The sequence below is a fragment of the Mobula hypostoma genome, chromosome 6, assembly GCF_963921235.1.
Source record: "Mobula hypostoma chromosome 6, sMobHyp1.1, whole genome shotgun sequence".
NCBI classification, from domain to species: Eukaryota; Metazoa; Chordata; class Chondrichthyes; order Myliobatiformes; family Myliobatidae; genus Mobula; species Mobula hypostoma.
Window position 1 is genome coordinate 40,383,786 of NC_086102.1, and position 22,239 is coordinate 40,406,024.

Here is a 22,239-nt window from a genome sequence, read left to right on the forward strand (position 1 = left end):
TACTTCACTTGTCCCGTCACTGAATTGTTCCCACAACCTATGGACTCACTTTCAAGGACTCTTCACCTCGTGTTCTTGATATATATTGCTTATTTATTTAAATTATAACTTTTCTTTCTTTTTGTGTCTGCACAGTTTGTTGTCTTTTGCACACTGGCTGTCCACCCTGTTGGTGCAGTCTTTTGTTGATTCTGTTATGGTTATAGGGCTTATTACGTATGCCGACACCTGCAAGAAAATGAATCTCGGGGTTAAATATGGTGATATATATGTAATATGATAATAAATTTACTTTGAACTTTAATTATGTTTTTGAATCATTTATGGTTATAGAGGTTATTCAGGAGAATTAGAAATCCTGCTGCTATTGTCCCGTTGTTTAATTAGAAAAGTTATGATCCAAGTAATTGTGGGCCATTTAGTTTAAATTCAGTTGTAGTAAATTAGTCGACTTGATTCTGAAGGGCAGTATAAACGTACAGTGAGTAAGGTACAGATTAATCAAGGACGGTTAACACAGATTTCAATAAGTTTTTGAGGCAGTGGCAAGTGCCGATAAGGGCAGTGTGTTTCAGGTGGTCCATATGGACTTCAGTCAGGTTTTGTCATGCTTTCACGTGGCAGGTTGGTCAGAAAAAGTAAAGGTGCTTGGGATCTAAAGGAGAGGAGCAATTGTGTCCAAAATTGGCTTGATGGCAGGAAGCAGAGAATAGAAAGCAGGAAGCTTGGGTTCCAAGAGGTTCAACACTCAGTGTCCTGATTAATCAACGACTTAGGCTAAATGTAGGGGCATTATAAGGAAATTTAAAGAAGATGCAAAAAATAGAAGTGTAATTTTATGAAGAAAGAAAAGCTTTCAACTTCAGCAGCTTGCAATGGGCGTGGTCGGTTGGTATAATGTTTTATCCTCAGAAATAGTGCTTGGAATTATTTTCATTTCAGAAACTCTTCTACATTCTGTAAATTTTGTGGAAAAATATTTAATATTGAACACTAGTTTTATAATTTCATGTTGTTTTTCTAAAATTACCAAATACAATTTAAAAATTAAAATAAATAGATCACTATTAAAACCCAAATGCCAAAATCTAGAGATATATATGTGACAATTATTTGTGGTACAATTACAACACAAATAAACATCTTTGCATTATAGCCCCAACTAGTGCTGGGAAGACATTTATTGCAGAATTGCTAATCCTAAAGAGAGTTCTGGAAAAGAGAAAAAAGGCACTGTTCATTTTGCCGTTTGTTTCAGTGGCAAAGGAGAAAATGTATTACCTGCAGGTGAGTGCAGATCTCAGTAATGTGACAAAGGCCAAAAAATAATTTTAATTCAACTCATCCATTTTTGATGCTTGTAAGGGGCCAGTTGAAACTTTGTGTTTATGTATCACAGATGATGCCTGAGAGCAAGAGGAAATGGTCAGTTAGAAATACCTTTGCTCGGGATCCATTTGTAAGGTTTAGCTCTTTAAACTTTTCATCAAACCATTCAAGGATCACTTCAATTGCATTTGTTGTTTACAGTCTTTCATAGAAGAAATGAATTCATTCTTCACCAATTCAGTCTAGATACTTATTCCTTAGGTTCCTGACAAATGTAGGGCTGGTAATGCTTGTGAACTTCAATCCCCATTGCATAGGGTGAGAGGACTAGACAATCATTAATATTAGTATGAATAAAGAGGCCTCGGTAAGGGTTTGTTTATTATAGCAAATAATCCAAGCAAATTTACTTTCCTTTCCTACCATAGTTTAGAGAGCACAGTTACATTTTAGTTTGCTGTGTCTAATAGGGATCTGCTGCTAATTTGAGTGATGGAATTAATTTTTTTTTAGAGTTTTCGTAAGCCATCAGCCTCTTTCTGCTCTACCGTTCAGCGAGGTTATGACTGATATGTATTTCAGCTCCGTTTTCTGCCTTTCCATTTTTTTCTTTTGCCATTTTTTCGATTTTTGTATTATCATCAATTGCAAAATGACAACTCCAAAAGAGGAGAAAAGAAAATGATGCGTGAATATTCTTGCATCTGTCTCAGAACTTATTCCAGGAGACGTCGGTGAGAGTAGAGGGATATATGGGAAGTACATCACCTGCTGGTGGATTTTCATCACTGGATGTGGCTGTTTGTACAATTGAGAAAGCAAACGGACTCATCAATCGAATTATTGAAGAGGAGAAAGTAGATCAACTTGGTAAGTGTCCAAAGCATAATTTAGCTTTGATGAAAGGTCTTTGATTTGACACATTAAGTCTGTTTCTCCCTCCACTGATGCTGCTGGGCCCAAGTATTTTCATTTGCTTCTGGTTTTACTTCAGGTTTCTGCCATTCATATCATTTTTAAAATTGTGTTTAATTTTATTTTTAACAGATGATGTGTGTTCTATTGGTGGCAAGCTTGTCTCTGAGTATATTGTATGTTCACACCACATCAGATGTGTGATTTCTGCCCCTCATCATATCATGGTATTCTGACTGTTTTTCTTTGTTTCTTTTGCTCCCATAGGGATAATAGTAGTAGATGAGTTGCATATGTTGGGTGATTCTCACAGAGGATACTTATTGGAACTTCTGTTAACCAAGATATTATATGTCACTAAAAAGAGAGAAAAGAGGTACATTTTTACAGTAGCAACAAAAAGATTATACGGAATATCACAGTACTCTTCTGATATTGCACATTTCTGCAGCAGTAATTTGTTTTGGCAGAGATTCAATCCTGATCTTGTATATACTATTATGCACAAGTGAATGGCTACTTTTCTATATAGTATCAAATAATTAACAGCACAGAATGAACCATTTTGAGCATTTTACAATTTGGTTATTTGATTAGTTTCACTCAACTGCACTTAGCCCCATAATCCTGTGGCGCGTTCTATAAATACACCCAAAGGTAAAATCAAATTATAGTTTCTTATATAACTATTCATTTATGCACTGAGCCTTTGCTGACATGCCTCTTTGTGTCATACTTCTGGACTGCAGTTTACATAATGATTAAAGATTATGACATAAAGGGGTATTCAAAACCTTGTGTCCTTGTAAATATTTCTGAAATTAGAACAGTGAATATATGATTAATTGTGACTGTGCCAATTCTTGTGGCACAGCTCTGGTCAAGAGCTTGTAATTCCAAAAATAGCCCTCTCCACCTTCTGTCACCAAGCCTCCTTCAGATTCATGTTGCTAGCTTCTCTCACATCCCACGGGCTTTTGCCTTTTACTTAAGTCTCCCATTTGGGACCTTGTTTAAAGGTCTTCCTGAAGTCCATACATGACCTATTTTACCTTCAATGACACTCAGTTACTCTTCAAAAAATTCAGTCAGTCAAACAGGAAATCCTCTTGATGAAACCATGCTGAGTATCCCTGATCAATCCCTGCCTCTCCATTTGCATTTTAATCATGCCCTCAGAAATTTTTTCAATATTTTCCTCACCGCTGTTATTGGACTTCCTGGCTCTTTTGCTGTCCTTGAATAAAGGTACCTAATTTGTTCTGCTGAAGGCATTTAGCACCTCCTCTGTGGTTAGAGATCTGAAGATTTCTGTCTCCCTTACAACCTATTGCAGATGTTGGGAATATATTCATCTTTAAGCTTCTATGACATGTAATACCCCTTCATTATCAATGGTAATTTGTTCTAGAATTTCACCATCCCTTCCCTGATTTCTTTGACTGCAGCTTTTTTTTTCAGTGAATGCTGATAATTCATTTGAGACATTTTTACACACTTTTTTCCCTATGGGCCCTATTCTTTGTGTTTAAGAAATTTGGGATTTTCTTCAATTTTGCTGACTAGTACTATTTCTTGACTTCTCTTTTCTTTCCTAATTACTTTTTCACTTACACATCATCTGTTCCTATAGAGTTTTCCCCTTTCAGTTTTCACCCTACCTTAAGCTACCCTTTCCTTCCAGCAAATCTCAGTATTTCTTGATGTACCTGTTTGGATTTGTTGGCCTTTATCTTCCTTCAGTATGGGAAAATGTTGACTCTGACTCACTTTCATGTTTGAATGGCTCTCACTGGTCACGTGTAGACTTACAAAAAGACCTGGTGTTAATGGAAATGTTTTTAAATTTCAGTCGAAAGATTTCATCAGAAGAGCAGAGACTTAGTGATGGAATACAGATCGTGGGAATGAGTGCCACTCTTCCAAATCTAGGGACTGTGGCAACCTGGCTAAATGCAGAGTTGTATTGTACAGATTTCAGGCCTGTACCTCTAATGGAGCGGTTAAAGATTGGGAATAAAATTTATGATTCAGCAATGACAATGATACGAGAATTTAAACCTATTCTTCAGGTAAAGGTAAGCATTTGAATAAATTTTCCCAAAAATCAAGCTTACTGTCCTAATTCTGATTGAAGTTTTAACTTCCGGAATTGGAGATGAGATTCCTCAGATCTTGATGCAATTATAAAGAATTTTGATATGATCATGTTAGGTGTACCATGCCTTCTTATGAAGATCAAGGAACTGAGGTCCCCAGTACCATCCCAAATGCTCCTCCTACATCTTGTGCTGTCGTGAGTCAGAGATTCCCAGGAATCAGTGACGATGTTGTTTTTCTTTCAGGGAGGTTGTATTTTCCTTGTACAGTTACTGACTAATATGTAAAGAATGATATACTTATCTTGGAAATAATGCAGCATGAAATTAACTAAGCTGATCCTTAGGTTGGAAAATGTCCTGATTCTTAGGTTGGAAAATTGGTGGATTGAAAGAGAAAGATTGACTATATTTACTGGAGTTCAGAAATATTAGAGGGAATTTTATTGAAACATGGATTCTGAAAGGCTTGACTGGATGGACAGAGTCACAGAGAAACAGCAGAGAATCAGGCCCTTTAATGCACATTGCACTGGTTTTCAAACATTCATATTTTACCCAATCCTATCCAAACTCATTTTATTCTCCCTACATTCCTACTAACTCTTCCTGAGTCTACTGCTCACCTAAACCCTTGGGGCAATTTACAGTGGTCAGTTAATCTGCAACCTGCACTTCTTTAGGATTGGGAGGAAACTGGAGCATCCAGAAAAATCTCACACAGGAAAATGCACAAATTTATTAAAGATAGCATCCAAGCTCAACACTGAACCCTGGTCACTGGAACTGTGAGGCAGCAGCTCCACTGGCTGTGCCACTGTGTCACCAGAGAACAAGTGGTTGAGCACTTAAGGAACATTTCTTCAGTTGAATAAATCTTCTGAGTTCTCTAAACAAGGAAGTTATGTCTGATCAGCTATTGAGTATATTTTCAAGACTGAGATGCATAAATCTGAGGGCTTTAGGAAATCTTGGGGAAATAAGGAGGATGCATTTGAGTTATAGGATCGGACATGTTATGAATGGGGCACAAATTAGAAATCTGTATTGCCTAGTTCTGCTTCTATTTAGTTTTAATCATAAGCCAAAGAATCATTTGGATGTCGACTGCATCACAAAATTTATCCAGTCATGTGAAAATTAAAAGCTTACACTTGAAGCAAAATCGTATGATCATCCATATGGTAATGAAAAAATATCACGCTGGTAAGTGATTGAGTAACACTGAGGAAAGCAATTGCTTTACATGTTATTTTGTGAGTAACCCTGCTGGGTATGCACACTGGGACTTGGGGAAAACAATGTTGTCTCTCATAAATTTTAATAATATACGTCAACAGCACATATGCTTAAAAAATTCCAAAATCCCTTGTATAATTAGAAAAAAAAAGTCAAAGGTAATGTGAATGCATGTGCATCCCTCATAAATTTGAATCTGTAGACCCTGGCTGAAACTTCGGTATTTAACGTTTCAGTGAAAGATTGAATTATTCTATCATAGCGTTATGCTTAAATTTAACAGTATATATTCATCAGTGGAGCAAAATTGAAGGAATGCTTCTGGTTGGAATTGATCTGTTCACATTTTTAAGCTTTAGATTTTCCTTGCCTTGTGTTTCGGATTTTCATGCAAGCTTTTAATTAATATATACTGCCCACCCCTTCCTTATTCTGCCTGGCAAAAGATGTACAAACAAGCATATGTTGGAATAATTTTATTTAATGATTTTCCTGGAACCTCATGTAACCGTTCAAGTGATTTTTCAAAGAAATGCTAAAATCCAAAACATTGTCGCAAATTTATTTGGGCAGAGCTACTTCATAATTATTAATGAAGAATCCCCTTTAAGGTTTGTAATTGTCAGTATCTGATGTCAATGTGTACATTATTGCTTCTAGGGAGATGAGGATGATATAGTCAGTCTTTGTTATGAGACTGTGCACAATGGCCACTCTGTCCTTCTCTTCTGCCCTTCTAAGAACTGGTGTGAAAAGCTGTCTGAAACCATAGCCAGAGAATTCTTCCATCTGCACCACAAGGCTGCTGTTGGCACAGAAGGTGAGTACCCTTGTTACTTATTAATTCAGACTTCAATTATTTGAGTTTGCCCTAATTTGTCTTTTGACTTTGATAGTTTGGACGTCCAGATTTAGTGAGAATTGCTATCATGATTTTTTTTTGAGAAATATTTTATAAAAGAATTTAAATTCTAAATTGGTAATACCCAGACTGTTTGAGTTGTATCACAACCTCACGGTGTTTTGATCTGGCATCAGACAAAAAGAAATGGTGGGAAATAGCTAATAAAAACAAACATGAATGCAGCATGTGAAATTAGAGTTTCAACTTATTGTTTGTAAACATCAAACTCTCAATAAGGAACTCATTAAATTGAACCTTATAATCTTGATAGTAAATAAATTATATTCTCAATTCTATTTTGTATAATAAATTCCTGCAACCAACTTTTCCTAAATGTCATGCTAGATGAGGGTTAAAGGGATGGTTATGGCTAAGTATGGGTGGTGGGGTGGAGATGTATCTTTACCAAAGGAGGTGTAAGGCAATCCTTCCTTCTGCTAGTCTGCAGGTCACCACTGGGCAAGGTATAGCACTTGCTTAGCCCCCGATCAGGGTCATATGAAGCCACAAGAGCAGGTGGTGGATGGTCGCATGAGCAGTTGGTGCCTATCACGTCCTGGTTATGTGACCACTGACACCAGGCAGACAATCTCTGAAGAGTATTGATATTGGCTGGGGACACCCATCTTGTCCTGCCGAAAGGTTTTGGTCCAAAATGTCAACTGTACTCTTTTCCATAGATGCTGCCTGACCTGCTAAGCTCCTCCAGCATTTTGTGTGTTTTGCTCAGATTTACAGCATCTGCAGATTTTCTCTTGTTTGTAAAGTCACTTACCTGGAAGAAGGCATTGGCAAACCACTTCTGCCAAAAATTTTGCCAAGAGCAATCATGGTCGTCTATGTTGTGCGACACAGCACATAATGATGATGATTATGGCTAGGTGTGTCTTGTACAGACCTAGATTTGTGTTAAATTTCAGGAGCAAAATCAGAACTTGCACCTGACCCAAATTTTCTTTTATTCAGTGTGTTGGTTTTCATTGTGAGTTAACTTACATTTCATTTTTTATTCCAGTATTAGATTAGATTGGATTCAACTTTTTTGTCATTGTGCCGAGTACAGATACAAAGCCAATAAAATGCAGTTAGCATCTAACCAGAAATGCACCTGTGTACATACATCTATTGATGCTTCTGGACACATCTTCAGTGATGTTCCTGGAATCATCGGGTGTTTTGGGTCTTTCAATATCATACAACCTCCTCCAGGTGACTCAGCCGGGGCTGATCAGACACCAGCTTGTGTCCAGATGGCTAGCTACTTATGACTCCATGGCTCCCCTCTTTAGAGCCACAGCCATCTTGAGGCCCTCTCTGCCGCATCGGTGGTACTGCGGATGGCTCTCCTCTTCCTCTCTCCCTCGATGCCCAAAATGCTGAAGGCTCTAACTAAGGAACAGGCTACGAATCCCCCACAACCAACCTCGCTCTCCATCCAGCCTGCTGACAGTTGCTGACCAATCCTGCGTACTTGGAGAGCTTCCTTTCAAAGGCCTCTTCCAAGCTATCTTCCCATGGGACTGTAAGCTCCAGCCCAGCAGCACCACTTGCTTAGTAGACTCAGACACTAGGACAATGTCTGGTCGCAGGGTGGTGGCTGTGATATGGTTGGGGAACTTCAGCTGCCCTTCGAGGTCCACCAACAGCTGCCAGCCTCTTGCAGAGGTCAGAATGCCTGCAGATGTTCTTTTGGCTGGTATTGGCTGCTCCCCAGCTCTGACAAAGGCAATGGTCTGCTTGGAGGGTCGGGACCGCTTCGCCCACTCAACCCCTGTGCTGATGGCTTCAGCGATGGTCTTCAGAACCTGATCATGCCTCCACCTGTACCGTCCCTCACCAAGTGCCCTTGCACAGCTGCTGAGGATGTGCTCCAGGGTTCCTCGCTTGGAGCACAGTGGGCACGCAGATGACTCTGCCTTGCCCCATGTGTGCAGGTTTGATGGGCTTGGAAGCACATCGTACACTGCCTGGATGAGAAATTGGATGCATGTGGTTTGGCTTTCCAAAGATCAGCCCAGGTCACTTTCCTCTCAACCACATTCTCCCATCTTGTCCAAGCTCCCTGTTGCTTCTTACCCACCGCCTTGCAGGCTCTCATCTCCTCCACTACTGCTCTCACCTCCTCCTGAACTAGACAACGCCTTTCCTTCCCTCTGTTGTCCATTTGGGGAGTTGGAAAGGATCCTAGCCCAGCTCGGCCTCGTGTGACCACTCCCACCAGCCTCCTGTGACGCAGCCTCGCCTCTGCCTCCTGAACAGCTTCCTCTGCCCTCCACTTTTTGCCAGTACTTACTTGGATCCCTGCTGTAGCCACCTTCGGGTCACTTGAGTCCCTATACTGTAGCACTTCTCTGGCTCTTGTTACCATGAATTCTTCCTCCAAGGATTTGAACGGCAGTTGCAGTTTGTTGTGGTGTCCATAGAGTGCGATGCTGCTCAGGCTCTTTGGCAGCCCCAGCCATCTCCTGAGGTGGTTGCTAACCCTCCTGTCTAAGGTTTCGACTGTCGAGATCAGAACTGCATAGACGAGGAGGGGCCACAAGATTCTGGGAAGAATGCCATGCTGATACACCCAGGCTTTAAACTTCCCAGGTAGGCCAGACTTGTCCACAGATTTCAGCCAGCCATCCAACTCAGTGCAGGTTGCCTGAATGGATGTTGTGTCCCTAAAGAGCAGTCAAAAACTTTGCCTAAGCTCTTGACTGGCTTTTCTGTGATGGTTGGGATGGGTGTGCCTGCGATGCTGAACCGGAACTTGTTCTCCACCTTCCCTTTCCTCAGCACTATCGATCTTGATTTGGCAGGTTTGAAACACATCCGGGACCACTCCACCAGCTTTTCGAGCCCTTGCAGAATCCTCCGGCAGCCTGGGACTGATTCTGTGGTGACTGTGAGGTCATCCATGAATGCCCTGATAGGTGGTTGCCGTTGAGCGGAATTCATTCTGGGCCCTCTGCACTCTGGTTCAGCAGACTTAGTGAGCATGTTCATGGCTAGGGAGAACCGTGTCACTGAGATAGTGCACCCTGTGATGATGCCGATCTCCACCTTGTGACAGGTTGATGTAATTGCTCCTGAAGAGACCCTCATCCTGAAGTTGCTGTAATAATCAGCGATAAGGTCTCTGATTCTGCTGGGGATGTGATATTTGGTCAGTGTGAGCTGCACCAGCTTGTGCTGAATGGAGCCATATGCATTTGCCAGGTCGAGCCACAACACTGACAGGTTGCCCTTGTTCTCTCTGGCCTCCCTGATGAGCTGTGTCTTTTTAAATCTTTTTATTGAGTAAGTATACAAAAAAGGTAAGCCATATAAACATTAATACAATGTTAAAGTATAATAAAATTCCAAAAGATAACAATACCAAAAAGAAAATACTACAAACAATGTAATTTAAGCATAAGAAACCAAGATAACATAATAGTATACTAGATTTTATATATATCAATGGAAAAAAAAAGAAAAAAAAAACCCCAAAAAAAAAACCCACCGTGCAACTAACTAAAAGCAAAGCAAAGCAATGGGCTAACTTGAAACCAAACAGAGTTAAACTTAAAATCACGTCCTCAATCCCGACCTCCATTAAAACAGTGAAGAAAAAACAAGAAGGGTAAATATTACATTAAATGAAAATATCGAATAAAAGGTCCCCAAATCTGTTCAAATTTAAATGAAGAATCATAAAGGTTACTTCTAATTTTCTCCAGATTCAAACATAAAATCGTCTGAGAAAACCAAAAAAAGGTAGTTGGAGCATTAAGCTCTTTCCAATGTTGTAAAATACATCTTTTTGCCATTAAAGTAAGAAATGCAATCATTCTACGGGCTGAAGGGGAAAGATTACTAGAACTTTTAGGTAGTCCAAAGATAGCAGTAATAGGGTGAGGAGAGATATCTATATTTAATACCTTAGAAATAATATTGAAAATATCTCTCCAAAAAGTTTCCAAAGTAGGGCAAGACCAAAACATATGAGTTAAAGAGGCTATCTGCCCCGAACATCTATCACAGAAAGGATTAATATGCGAGTAAAAACGCGCTAACTTATCTTTGGACATATGTGCTCTATGAACCACTTTAAATTGAATTAGGGAATGTTTAGCACAAATAGAGGAAGTATTAACTAATTGTAAAATCTGCCCCCAATCATCCACAGAAATGGTAAGCCCCAATTCCTGTTCCCAATCTACCCTAATCTTATCAAATGGAGCTTTCCTAAGTTTCATAATAATATTATAAATCATAGCCGATGCACCTTTCTGACATGGATTAAGGTTAATTATCGAATCTAAAATATATATAGGAGGAAGCATTGGAAAGGAAGAAAGTATAGTACTTAGGAAATTTCTAACTTGTAAATATCTAAAAAAATGTATTCTTGATAAGTTATATTTATTAGATAATTGTTCAAAAGACATAAGGGAACCATCTAAAAATAAATCCAAAAACCGTAAAATACCCTTAGTCTTCCAAGTTTGAAAAGCGCGATCCGTAAAAGAGGGAGGAAAAAATATGTTACCTAAAATAGGAATCGCTAACCCGAATTGATTAAGATCAAAAAATTTTCTGAATTGAAACCAAATGCGCAAAGCATATTTAACTATCGGGTTAGAGACCTGCTTAAGGCGTTTCGAATCAAAAGGAAGAGAGGAACCTAAAATAGAACCAAGTGTATAACCCTGAACAGATTGTAATTCCAATGCTACCCATTTAGGAATAGATAGTATGTCCCGGTCAAGTAACCAAAATTTCATATGTCGAATATTAATAGCCCAATAATAAAATCTAAAGTTAGGTAATGCTAAACCTCCATCTCTCTTAGCTTTCTGTAAATGTATTTTACCCAGTCTCAGATTCTTATTCTGCCAAATAAATGAAGAAATTTTAGAGTCAACTTTATCAAAAAAAGATTTAGGAACGAAAATTGGTAATGCCTGAAACACATATAAAAATTTTGGCAAAAAAAACATCTTAACTGCATTAATACGACCAATCAAAGTTAAATATAAGGGAAACCATTTAGATGAAAGTTGAGTAATATGGTCTATTAATGGTAAAAAGTTAGTCTTAAATAAATCTTTATGTTTACAAGTAATTTTAATCCCAAGATATGAAAAGTAATTATTAATCAATTTAAATGGAAATTTATAATATAAGGGAAGATGTTTATTAATCGGAAAAAGTTCACTCTTACTAAGATTTAATTTATAACCTGAGAAAAGACCAAATTGTGCTAATAACTCTAAAACAGCAGGAATGGATCTCTCAGGATTAGAAATATATAAAAGTAAATCATCAGCATAGAGTGATAATTTATGGGACTTTAATCCCCGAGTTATCCCAGTAATATTTGAAGATTCTCGAATAGCAATTGCAAGAGGTTCTAATGCAATATCAAATAATAGGGGACTAAGAGGACAGCCTTGTCGAGTACCACGAAAGAGAGGAAAAAAAGGTGAGTTTAAGGAGTTAGTACGAACCGAGGCTACAGGGGAGTGATATAACAGTTTAATCCAGGATATAAATTTCAAGCTAAAATTAAACATTTCAAGCACCTTAAATAAATAAGGCCATTCTACTCTATCAAAAGCTTTCTCGGCATCTAAAGAAATAACACACTCAGGAACATTTTGTGAGGGAGTATAAACGATATTTAACAATGTACGAATATTATAAAAAGAGTAACGACCTTTAATAAAACCCGTTTGGTCTTCCGAAATAATAGAAGGAAGTACTTTTTCTAGTCTATTTGCTAATAACTTAGAAAAAACTTTAGAATCAACATTTAATAAAGATATTGGTCTATAAGATGCACATTGAGCAGGGTCTTTATCCTTCTTTAGTATTAAAGAAATTGATGCTCTATTAAAAGATTCCGGAAGTTTACCAAGTTTCAAAGAAGCCTCAAAAACCTTATAGAGCCAAGGAATCAATAAAGAAGCAAAACATTTATAAAATTCAACGGTAAACCCATCAGGGCCAGGAGCTTTCCCCAGATTCATAGAAAAAATAACATTCTTAATCTCATCCATTGTAATGGAAGTATCTAATAAAGAAGACATATCCTGTGAAATCTGAGGGAAGTCTAACTTATCTAAAAAATCATTCATATATTTAGAATCTCGAGGAGACTCTGATTGATATAAAGAAGAATAAAAATCACAAAAGGTTTGATTAATCCCCACATGATCCAATATCAATCGATCATTTTGGTTATAAATCTGATTGATTTGAGATTTAACATAATTAGATTTCAATTGATTAGCCAGCAGCTTGCCAATTTTATCACTGTGAACATAAAAATCACTTCTTGTTTTCTTTAATTGGTTTACAATCGAGGACGAGAGTAGTAAACTGTGTTCCATTTGAAGTTCAGTTCTTTGTTTGTATAGCTCCTCAGAAGGAGCCATAACATATTTCTTATCAATTTCTTTAATCTTGTCCACAATTACCATCTCCTCCTGCTTCTGTTTCTTCCTCAAAGCAACGGAATACGAAATAATCTGACCCCGAATATAGGCTTTAAAAGTGTCCCAAAGAGTGTTAACCGAAATATCTTCTGTATGGTTAATTGTAAAAAAAAGCTCAATCTGTTCATTCATAAAATTAACAAAGTCCGAGTCCTGAAGCAACAGCGAATTAAAACACCATTGTCTATTGTTTGGTATATTGGCCATAATTTTAATAGAAAGCTTAAGTGGAGCATGATCCGAAATGGTTATAGAATCATAATCACATTTAATCACTGAAGGAATGAGACGAGAATCAATGAAAAAATAATCAATTCTTGAATAGGAATGATGAACATGTGAAAAGAAGGAAAAATCTTTTTCCTGAGGATGCAGAAAACGCCAAATGTCCGTCGACCCAGAATCAGAAAGGAAAAAATTAATCAAATTTGCAGATTTATTAGGTAAAGTCCGTAAAGGAGCCGAACGGTCCAAAGCTGGAGATAAACAGGTATTAAGATCTCCGCCCCAAATCAATGAAAACTCGTTCAAATTCGGAAACTGATCAAACAATGATTTATAAAATTCCGGACAATCCATATTAGGAGCATAAACATTAACCAAAACTACTTTTTTATTAAATAGTAAACCACTAACCAATAAAAATCTACCATTCGGATCAGAGATAATATCCTGTTGTATAAAAGTAACTGAGGAGTCTATAAAAATAGAGACGCCTCGAATCTTAGCATTGGAGTTCGAATGAAATTGTTGTCCCTTCCAGAATTTGAAAAAACGTAGTCTGTCCCCCCTCCGTACATGGGTCTCTTGTAAAAATAAAATTTGTGCTTTAAGTCTCCGGAACACTTTAAAAACTTTTTTCCTTTTAATAGGATGATTAAGACCATTAGTATTCCAGGAGACAAAATTAATAATAGACTCCATAAATCCTAAAGTCAACCCATAACAAGGAGGATTGACAATAGGCGCGACCCACAAACCCGGAGAGGAAACAGAACATACAAAAGATACCGGGGAAAAGGACGCAACCAATACTTCAATAATGTATATAGCCCAAAGAGAAACAAACTAAAACGTGAAGCCCCTCCCACCACCCCCCACCCCAAGACCCCAAGGCGAAATCTAAAGCAGACCCGCCAGAAAGAAGCAAGCGCTAAAACTACCCCCATGACTTCCGGCATACGCTCCCTAAAAAAAAGGTACAAATATGAAAAGGATCAGCTAATTGTAAAACAGTAAAAAAATAAGTAAAAAAAAGTTAGCTCAATTAAAATACACACAGAACAGAACAAAAGCCGGAAAGTATATATTAAAAAAAAACCACAATAAACCTCAAACTCATGAATAGACACAGCAACAAAAAAAATAGGATTATTAACATAAAATGATTATAAAAAGCAAAACAGAATAAAATTTAAAAAAAACTACAAAATTTAAGGCCACACAGGAAATACGTAAGATGACAAAAGGGAAGTAACCACCCAGAATCCCCTGGGAAAAGAAAGAAATGACGCAGTTAAAAAGAAAGTTTAGCAGCCATATTAAGAAATCGAAAGTAAACTTTTCTGCCCAAATAGGGCACAGAAAAGTTAAAACCAACCAATTCACAGCCTCCGATCAACGGAGAAAATTAAAAAAAGGCAATTAAGATGTTGAAGATGAAAGTTGATCCAGATAACTCTGGGCATCCGATGGAGAATCAAAAAAACGAAGGGCTCCATCTAACATGCGAATCCTTAGACGTGCAGGGTACAGCAGCGCTGGTCTTAAATCCATCTTATAGAATTCCGACATCACGGATCTGTAACGGACCCGTTGGTCCCAGATTGGTTTACTGAAATCTTCCACGAATCGGAACTTAAGATCCGAAAAATCAATGAAACCTTTAGATCGAGCGAATCGAAACAGTCTCTCCTTGTCTTGAAAGTAATGAAAACGTAAGATAACATGCCTAGGTCTATCTGACCTAGACGAGTATGATGGAATTCTGTGAACACGATCCAGTAGCGGTGGTTGGTCAGGAAATACAGTAGGGAATGCATCTTTTAAAAGTTGGGAGAAATATTTCATAGGGTTGTTAGCTTCCACGGCTTCCCTGACGCCAATCATTCGTAAATTCTGCCGTCGCATTCTAGATTCCAAGTCAGAGTTTTTAAAAGTCAAAAAGTCAAGTTTCTTCTTCATTACATTAATTGTTTCTTCGACTTTCCCCATCTTAAGCTCACTTTGTTGCGCGGATTTTTGAAGATCAGATATAGCCGACTGATGTTCCGCAATACATGTTTGCATCTTATCAATTAAATCGGCAATTTTCTGGAACTTAGTTGAGATTTCCGTATGAATCAGGTCTTTAACAAAGCCCATAATTTCTGTACGAATCATCTCCCTAACAGAGGTTGAAATTTCCCTCTGAATTAACTCCGATATCGCTTTCAAAGTCACCGGTGATTCAGTCGGAGGGAGATCCGTAGCTTTCGGTTTAACCGGAGGTTTACCATCCTTGCCGTCTTTCCCGTTCTTAGACATAGCCGATCTCAGTATCATCCAATTGTCAGAGAATTCAGTTTAATTCAAAGTATTGTAAAAATTGATGCCTTAATAGTTAATTAAAGTATAGCTGACCATAGAGAGAAAAAACTCAGAGGTAATGGAGCGAGTCAAGAACGCGACTTCACTCCATGAGCGCTACCGGAAGTCTCTATAGAGCTGTGTCATCACACCGACGTGCTCCAGACAGCCCGGCATCCCTGAAATGCCACCCTTCTGGACTGATGTATCAATATAGGTGCTCTTTGCTAGGTAGGTGCACAGCCAGTTAGAAACTGCACTGAAGAAGATCTTCGCCTTGACACACAGCAGGGAGATGATGCGAAACTGATCTATCTGGGTGGCATTTTCCTCCTTCGGGATCCACACCCCTTCAGCCACTCTCCACTGTTCTGGAATCTTCCCCCTTCTCCAGAAGATTCTCAGGATCTTCCACAGATGCAGCAGGAGTTTGGGGCAATTCTTGTACACTTTGTACGAGGTGTTGCTTGGTCCTGGAGCCGAGCTTGCCCTTGCTTTGCGGACGACCTCTCTGACTTCCTTTAGCTGCAGCTCTGACATGTCGAACTGCACATCCGGTTCAGGTGGGTCTATTAGGATGTTGCACTCTCCCAACTCCTACTCTCTTTCAGGATCATTATATATCTTCTTCAGATGTTGGTCTATGTCTTCCTGCGAACAGGCCAGTTTCCCACTGCGCTTCTCCCCCAGCAACTCCTTGGTGAACTTGAAGGGGTTGGCGATAAAGGCAGCACGTTTTCGGGCCCTTTCACGATGCCGCCTCCGATGCCACTCTACCCGGCGGAGGACCCTGATCTTCTTTCGTAGGATGCACATCAGCTGGGCCAAGCCAATGTGCTCCTCTTCTCCTGCCTCTTTGTATTGGGACTTCAGCGCTTTCATCTCCTGCCTGATGTTGTGGATCCTCAATGCTCTTTGGTTCTTCGAGTAAGATGTTTTGGAGCCTTCCTTCTCTTCTCCGAACCGTTCAGCTGCGATACTGACAATAATTGTTGTCATGGCTTGCAGCTTCCTATCAACCCCTCTCTTCACTGTTGCCTCCAAAATTTGGTTAACATCTTCATCAAACTACTTCCATAGTGAAGTCATGTTAGCTGCAGGCCATTTGATCTGCCTCCAGTTAGACTTCATGTTAGAGGGATTAGTTTGCAACACTTGGAGGTTCCAGGCACTATGGGGTGACTCCGGGCCTGGCCCCTCCTTCGTCTCACCAGGTTGGACACCTGCGCGTTGTGCTGCTCCTGCTCCCGCCAAACACTTCATCCTCGCTTGGTGAATCTTCAAGCCACGATTGTGCTTGCAGATTTTGCCACATGCACACTGCTTCCTCATCGTTGTTTGTTCATTGTCTGGGTCTGATGTCGTTGTGTCCATCCGACTGGGGTGCTCATCCTCCCCCCCACCTCTCAGGCACCCCGGGGGTATCTTTTTCTTAGAGTCTTTGTGGCTTTTGTGGGGGTCCTCCTCTCAGAGGACACAGTTTGGGTTGCCAGCCCATTCTGCCCTGGTTGCCGTCTCTCCAGGCTGTCACTGACTCTCCAGTCGTCACCACTCTCTTCGCGGTTGTCACCCAGTCTTTCCTGGTTGTCACTGATTAACTCAGGGTGTAAGCTGTGTACATACATCTATTGATGCTTCTGGACACATCTTCAGTGATGTTCCTGGAATCGTCGGGTGTTTCAGGTCTTTCAACATCATACAACCTCCTCCAGGTGACCCAGCCGGGGCTGATCAGACCCCAACTTGTGTCCAGATGGCTAGCTACTTATGACTCCATGGCTCCCCTCTTTTGAGCCACAGCCATCTTGAGGCCCTCTATAGTGTTACTGACAAAATAACTGTGAATAAAAAGTAAGTGCTACAGCACACAAATATAAAAGTACTGAGACAGTACAATATGGGTGCAATACTGCTTAACGCTGTGATATGAGGTTCAGCAGGGTCACAGCCTCAGGGAAGAAGCTCTTCCTGTGCCTGCTGGTGTGGGAGCAGAGGCTCCTGTAGCGCCTGCCAGATGGGAGGAGAGTAAAAAGTCCATGGTTAGGGTGAGATGCATCCTTGATAATGCTTTTCACCCTGCCCAGGCAGCATTTATGGTAGATATTCCCAATGGTGGGCAACTGGGAGCCGATAATCCGCTGGGCAGTTTTCACCACACGCTGGAGTGCTTTGCGGTCCGATACGGGACAATTGCTGTACCACACTCAGATGCAGTTGGTGAGTATGCTCTCAATGGTACAGCGGTAAAAGTCTGTCAGTATCCTGGGACAGAGGTGAGCTTTCTTGATGCTCCGCAAGAAATAAAGGTCTGATAAAATAATATTCCAGTATGCACTGATTCAGTCCTTTTATAGCTAATTTATCTGTTATAATCTAATGTATAGTAAGATTTATAGCTGTTCTTCATGTATGAACCTGGAATATTATTGTTACGCACTTCAGAGCAGCTTTTGCTAGATGTTGTCTGACCTGCAGAGTTCCTCCAGCACTTGTGTTTCACCCCAATTTCCATCATCTTCAGTCCATTGTATCTCCACTTTGCTGGATAGCAGCCAGATGGGTCAACTATGCCCATATTATTGCTTTGGCCTTGGTTAGCTCTATGGTTTAACACTCCGGTGCATTTGATTCAGTATCCCACTGGACATTGCACTTACCGAAGATTCATCAGCAGAATTATCTATGAAGCGTTCTTATCCTAATAGATCAATCCTGTGCTTTATACGTAGAAGCAAGGAGAGCAAAGGCAAACAAATTGTTTTAATCACGTAAGTAACAGTATGACATTCCTGAGCACTGCATGCAGTTCCAGGGACTTCCTGATACCTTCGGTTTGCCATTGAAAACTCAATTCTCCATCAGTATTTCAAAGGAAGCATTCTTTTTGTGATTCCTAGCAAGCTTTTGTCTATCCAGGAATCATTCTCCTTCTTGTAGCACTCTTCCATGCATCAGCAGGAGATGAAGCATCTGCCACTTTATCTCCTTCCTACCATCCTGTGATCCAAACAGTTCTTCCAAGTGAAACAGAGGTTCATTTGCACTTCTTATCTGGTATATTGCATTCAGGCTCGACTAGCACCATCACAGGCACAAACCGTCCCACCATCGAAAACATCCCCAAGAGGCTGCGCCTCAAAAGGCAGCATCCGTCAGTAAGAACCTCCACCTTCCAAACCATAACCTCGCCTTGTTACTATTGAAAAGGAGGTGATATTAGGACTCTGAACACCCAAACTCAATGATTCATAATCAGTTTATCTTCCCCTCTGTCATCATATTTCTGAATGGCCCATGAATACTACCTACCTCATTTTTTTGCACTATTCATATTCTAATGTTATGCCTGTGCACTGTACTGCTGCCACAAAACAACAAATTTTACATCTTATAAGATAATGATAATAAACCTGATTCTAATTTAGTGTTTGCAATGTACTCTGCTCTAGAGTGACGAAACTAAACAGAGATTTAGTGAATGCTTTGTGGAGCACCTGTGTTCAATCCATGGGCTGATCCAGAACATTTTTGTTGTCTACCGGTCTAGGTCTCCACCCATTCTGACCCATCTATGTGTGGCTGTCTTCTATGTGACTTATTGCAGCAAGTATTGAGTTTATCAGCTTCAGATAACTTACACTCTGTTCATATCAGAACCAGCCAGTTTTGCTGCAGATCAATCATCTGTAATTTTTACTTATTTTTTCTCTTCTCATAAGTACAATCTAACCTGCTTGGCATTCTCTACAGCTCTGAATTTCACAGCTTTTATATTCCTCTGTTTTTTTTTCTCTCTCAGAATCCTCATCTCACAGCTTTTAAGCATTGGGTATTCCTCCCAAAGTTCTCTCATTAACCTATCAACAAGATTATTTCATCAACTGTTTAATCCTTACATTGTATTATTAAACATAGTCCCTTTAACCTACTAATGCCTTCCCCACACTTTCTGCAACTTAAAACCAGTTTGTTTTCTCTTTTTTTCCCCCAATTCTGACAAGAGCTCTTTGACCTGAAAAGCTAATTTTGTTTCTGCTTCCACACATGCTGTTTGACCTGATGAGTGTCACTAGCATTTGTTTCAAATTTACACATCGGGAAGTTTTTTTTACACTTGCTTCCAAGAATAATCCCAGGAATGAGAGGATTAGCTACCTGAACAGGCTAGAGAATCTGGGATATTTTCTTTGGGGCAGGGAAATAATTTAATATAGGGTTTGGGGAAAAAGACTTACTGTTTCTATTAGTGGAGGAGAGTCAAGCAACATATTTAAGGCGATTGATAAAAGAACTAAAGAGAAAATGATGAAAAGAATATCTTTGTGGAAACTAGTTATAATCTAGAATTTAGAGACTATAATAGCTATGGAAACAGATTTATTGTGGGTTTAGAAAAGCAATATTAAGAGCTTAGAAAGGATGGGGATATTTAAGGGCAGAAGTAAATGAAACCCAGGGAATAAGAATAATTGGATCACATCTACAAAAAACACTGACTTCATCAGAGCGAATGGTTCATTTTCTGTTTCCTAACAATTCAAAGCTTCAAAAAGATTAAATTAAGTCTATATCTGAAAATATTTAGTATTCTTGAAATCATTTCAAAGATACAATTTAATAGTTTGAGATACCTATATGCAAAGTTAATAAGAAATTCATTTAGAAGCAAGTGTTTATTTTTTTCTGATATTTTATGCACAATTCAAAACATTGCTCAATCTTTTGCAACTATTGATGAGGTTTAGACTCCACTTGAGTCATTACAGCAAGTTAATCATCACCTGAATTTAAAAGTTCAGAAATGAATATAAAGTGTTCTGCTACATAATTTCAACTCTCTTTGGTGCCATTTTGAGACCTACAGATGAACTGTTGAAAGCATTCTGACTGGTTGCATTGTGGACTGATACAGCAATTCTAATGCACAAGTATGTAAGAGGCTACTGAGAGTAGTAGGCACACCTGCTTCATCACGGGTACTGCCCTCCCCACCACTGACAACACTTACATGAGGCTCTGCCTTAGGAAGGTGGCATTAATCATCAAGGAATACCAACATCCAGGTCATGCCCTCCTCTTGCAGCTACTGTCAGGTAGGAGGTATGCAGCCTGAAGTTCCACTCCAACAGATTTAGAAACAGCGACGTTCCTATTAGGCTCTTGAACTGACCTGAACAACCCTAATCCTACTTCAACAATGGCAGACCATCATTTGCATTGCCATAGACTTGTCTCTAATTATGTATTTTTTTTAATGCCTTGTTTTTACAGTTTTTTTCCTCTTTCTTCATTGTCTTATATAGTTTATGTATTATTTATATTCTGTGTGCAAATGTGCCTGTGATGCTTCGACAATCAAGATTTTCACTGTGATTGTACCTCAGTACTTGTGCACATAACAGTAAATTCCACTTGATATACACTTGTGTGCTTCTGTGCTTCAGAGAGTTATGTTGCTAAAGAAGCAGGGTTGATTTTATGAGTTTTTTTGTAGGACAATGGTATAATGTTAAAATGGAAAAGAATTGAATTGATATTAGTCAGAAGTATTTAAAGTGTTAGAAGTACAAAATGAAACACACAGACACACACACACACACACACACACACACACACACACACACACACACACACACAGCTGGAGGAACTCCGCAGGCCAGGCAGCATCCATGGAAAAGAGTAAACAGTTGACGTTTTGGGCTGAGACCCTTCATCAGGACTCTAAATGAAACCATTTGTTTGAACAGTCAGGTGTGTGCCAGTGGTCATGTGTTTTTGTAATCGTCTATTCAGCATGAGATGTTTCCTGTGAAAGCATCTCACTGCTCTCGGGTTGTAAAAATCATTGCGTTGTTTTCATTATGTGTGCTGTTTAAGGAATTAAGGCTGATTTATACTTGTGCATCAAATGTATGCCATAGGTATGGCATAGCCGCGAACCCTACGCTTTACTCTACGCAAACTCTATGCTGTAGCGTAACATGCACCCCTCCCAAAATGTAACTACGCGTCGCGGCAACGCAGACCGCAACATCTGTGATTGGTCCGCTTGGCAGCATCGCATTTCCTCCTACGCTGCAGTAGCTTCCCATTGGGCGACTGAAGGACAGGGAAGGAACTGCTGGCTGCAATGCTTTCCATAAAGCTTTACCGACCTCCGAAATTAGGGAGGACACATTTCGCTTTTATGAAAGACCTACATTAGTACCTGTTTTCGTTAACCGAAAGAGATTTTCGCTTTTACGGAAAAAGATGCTTGCTTTAAACTTGTTTACCCCGAGAAAGACTACCATGACCTTGAAGCCTTGCATGGGCAGGTGTGTGGGAATACGTGACGTGCGAATGCTTGTCGTGCACATGTGTATACGTGCTGGTTTTTTTCGACAAATCGATTTTGGCTCAATATTCCCGATTCTGTTAAGTGACACTACACTGTACATACAGAAAATTCACCCTCCTTCAGTTTCAGTTGCCATTGTTTGAAGTTTGAACACAGTGGCATAGAAACCCCACCGCCAACTAGCGTTTTGGTGGTGAATTGCAGAGCGATGCAGACACACCAATGCACAAATATAAATGCTCACAACGGCGTAGCCCACTTGTGTAGGCCACAGCATAAGCCAGTATGCACATGTATAAATCAGCCTTTAAGGGGTGGTACTGCATGCCGTGTGCCAATGAAAATGTTTGTGTGTGCTATCTTGGCATGCAAGCC

The 22,239-nt window shown here is 39.6% G+C and overlaps 1 protein-coding gene across 2 annotated transcripts in view; it reads left to right on the plus strand.

Annotated features, from left to right (window-relative positions):
• polq (polymerase (DNA directed), theta) overlaps positions 1 to 22,239 on the plus strand; it is a 103,388-nt gene that overhangs the window by 9,461 nt on the left and 71,688 nt on the right. For both annotated transcript variants that reach the window (XM_063050639.1, XM_063050640.1), the window contains exons 5-9: positions 1,157 to 1,287; positions 2,043 to 2,199; positions 2,512 to 2,620; positions 4,097 to 4,322; positions 6,243 to 6,402. In XM_063050639.1, coding sequence (XP_062906709.1) covers positions 1,157 to 1,287; positions 2,043 to 2,199; positions 2,512 to 2,620; positions 4,097 to 4,322; positions 6,243 to 6,402 — 783 coding nt within the window. The remainder of the gene's footprint in view (positions 1 to 1,156; positions 1,288 to 2,042; positions 2,200 to 2,511; positions 2,621 to 4,096; positions 4,323 to 6,242; positions 6,403 to 22,239) is intronic.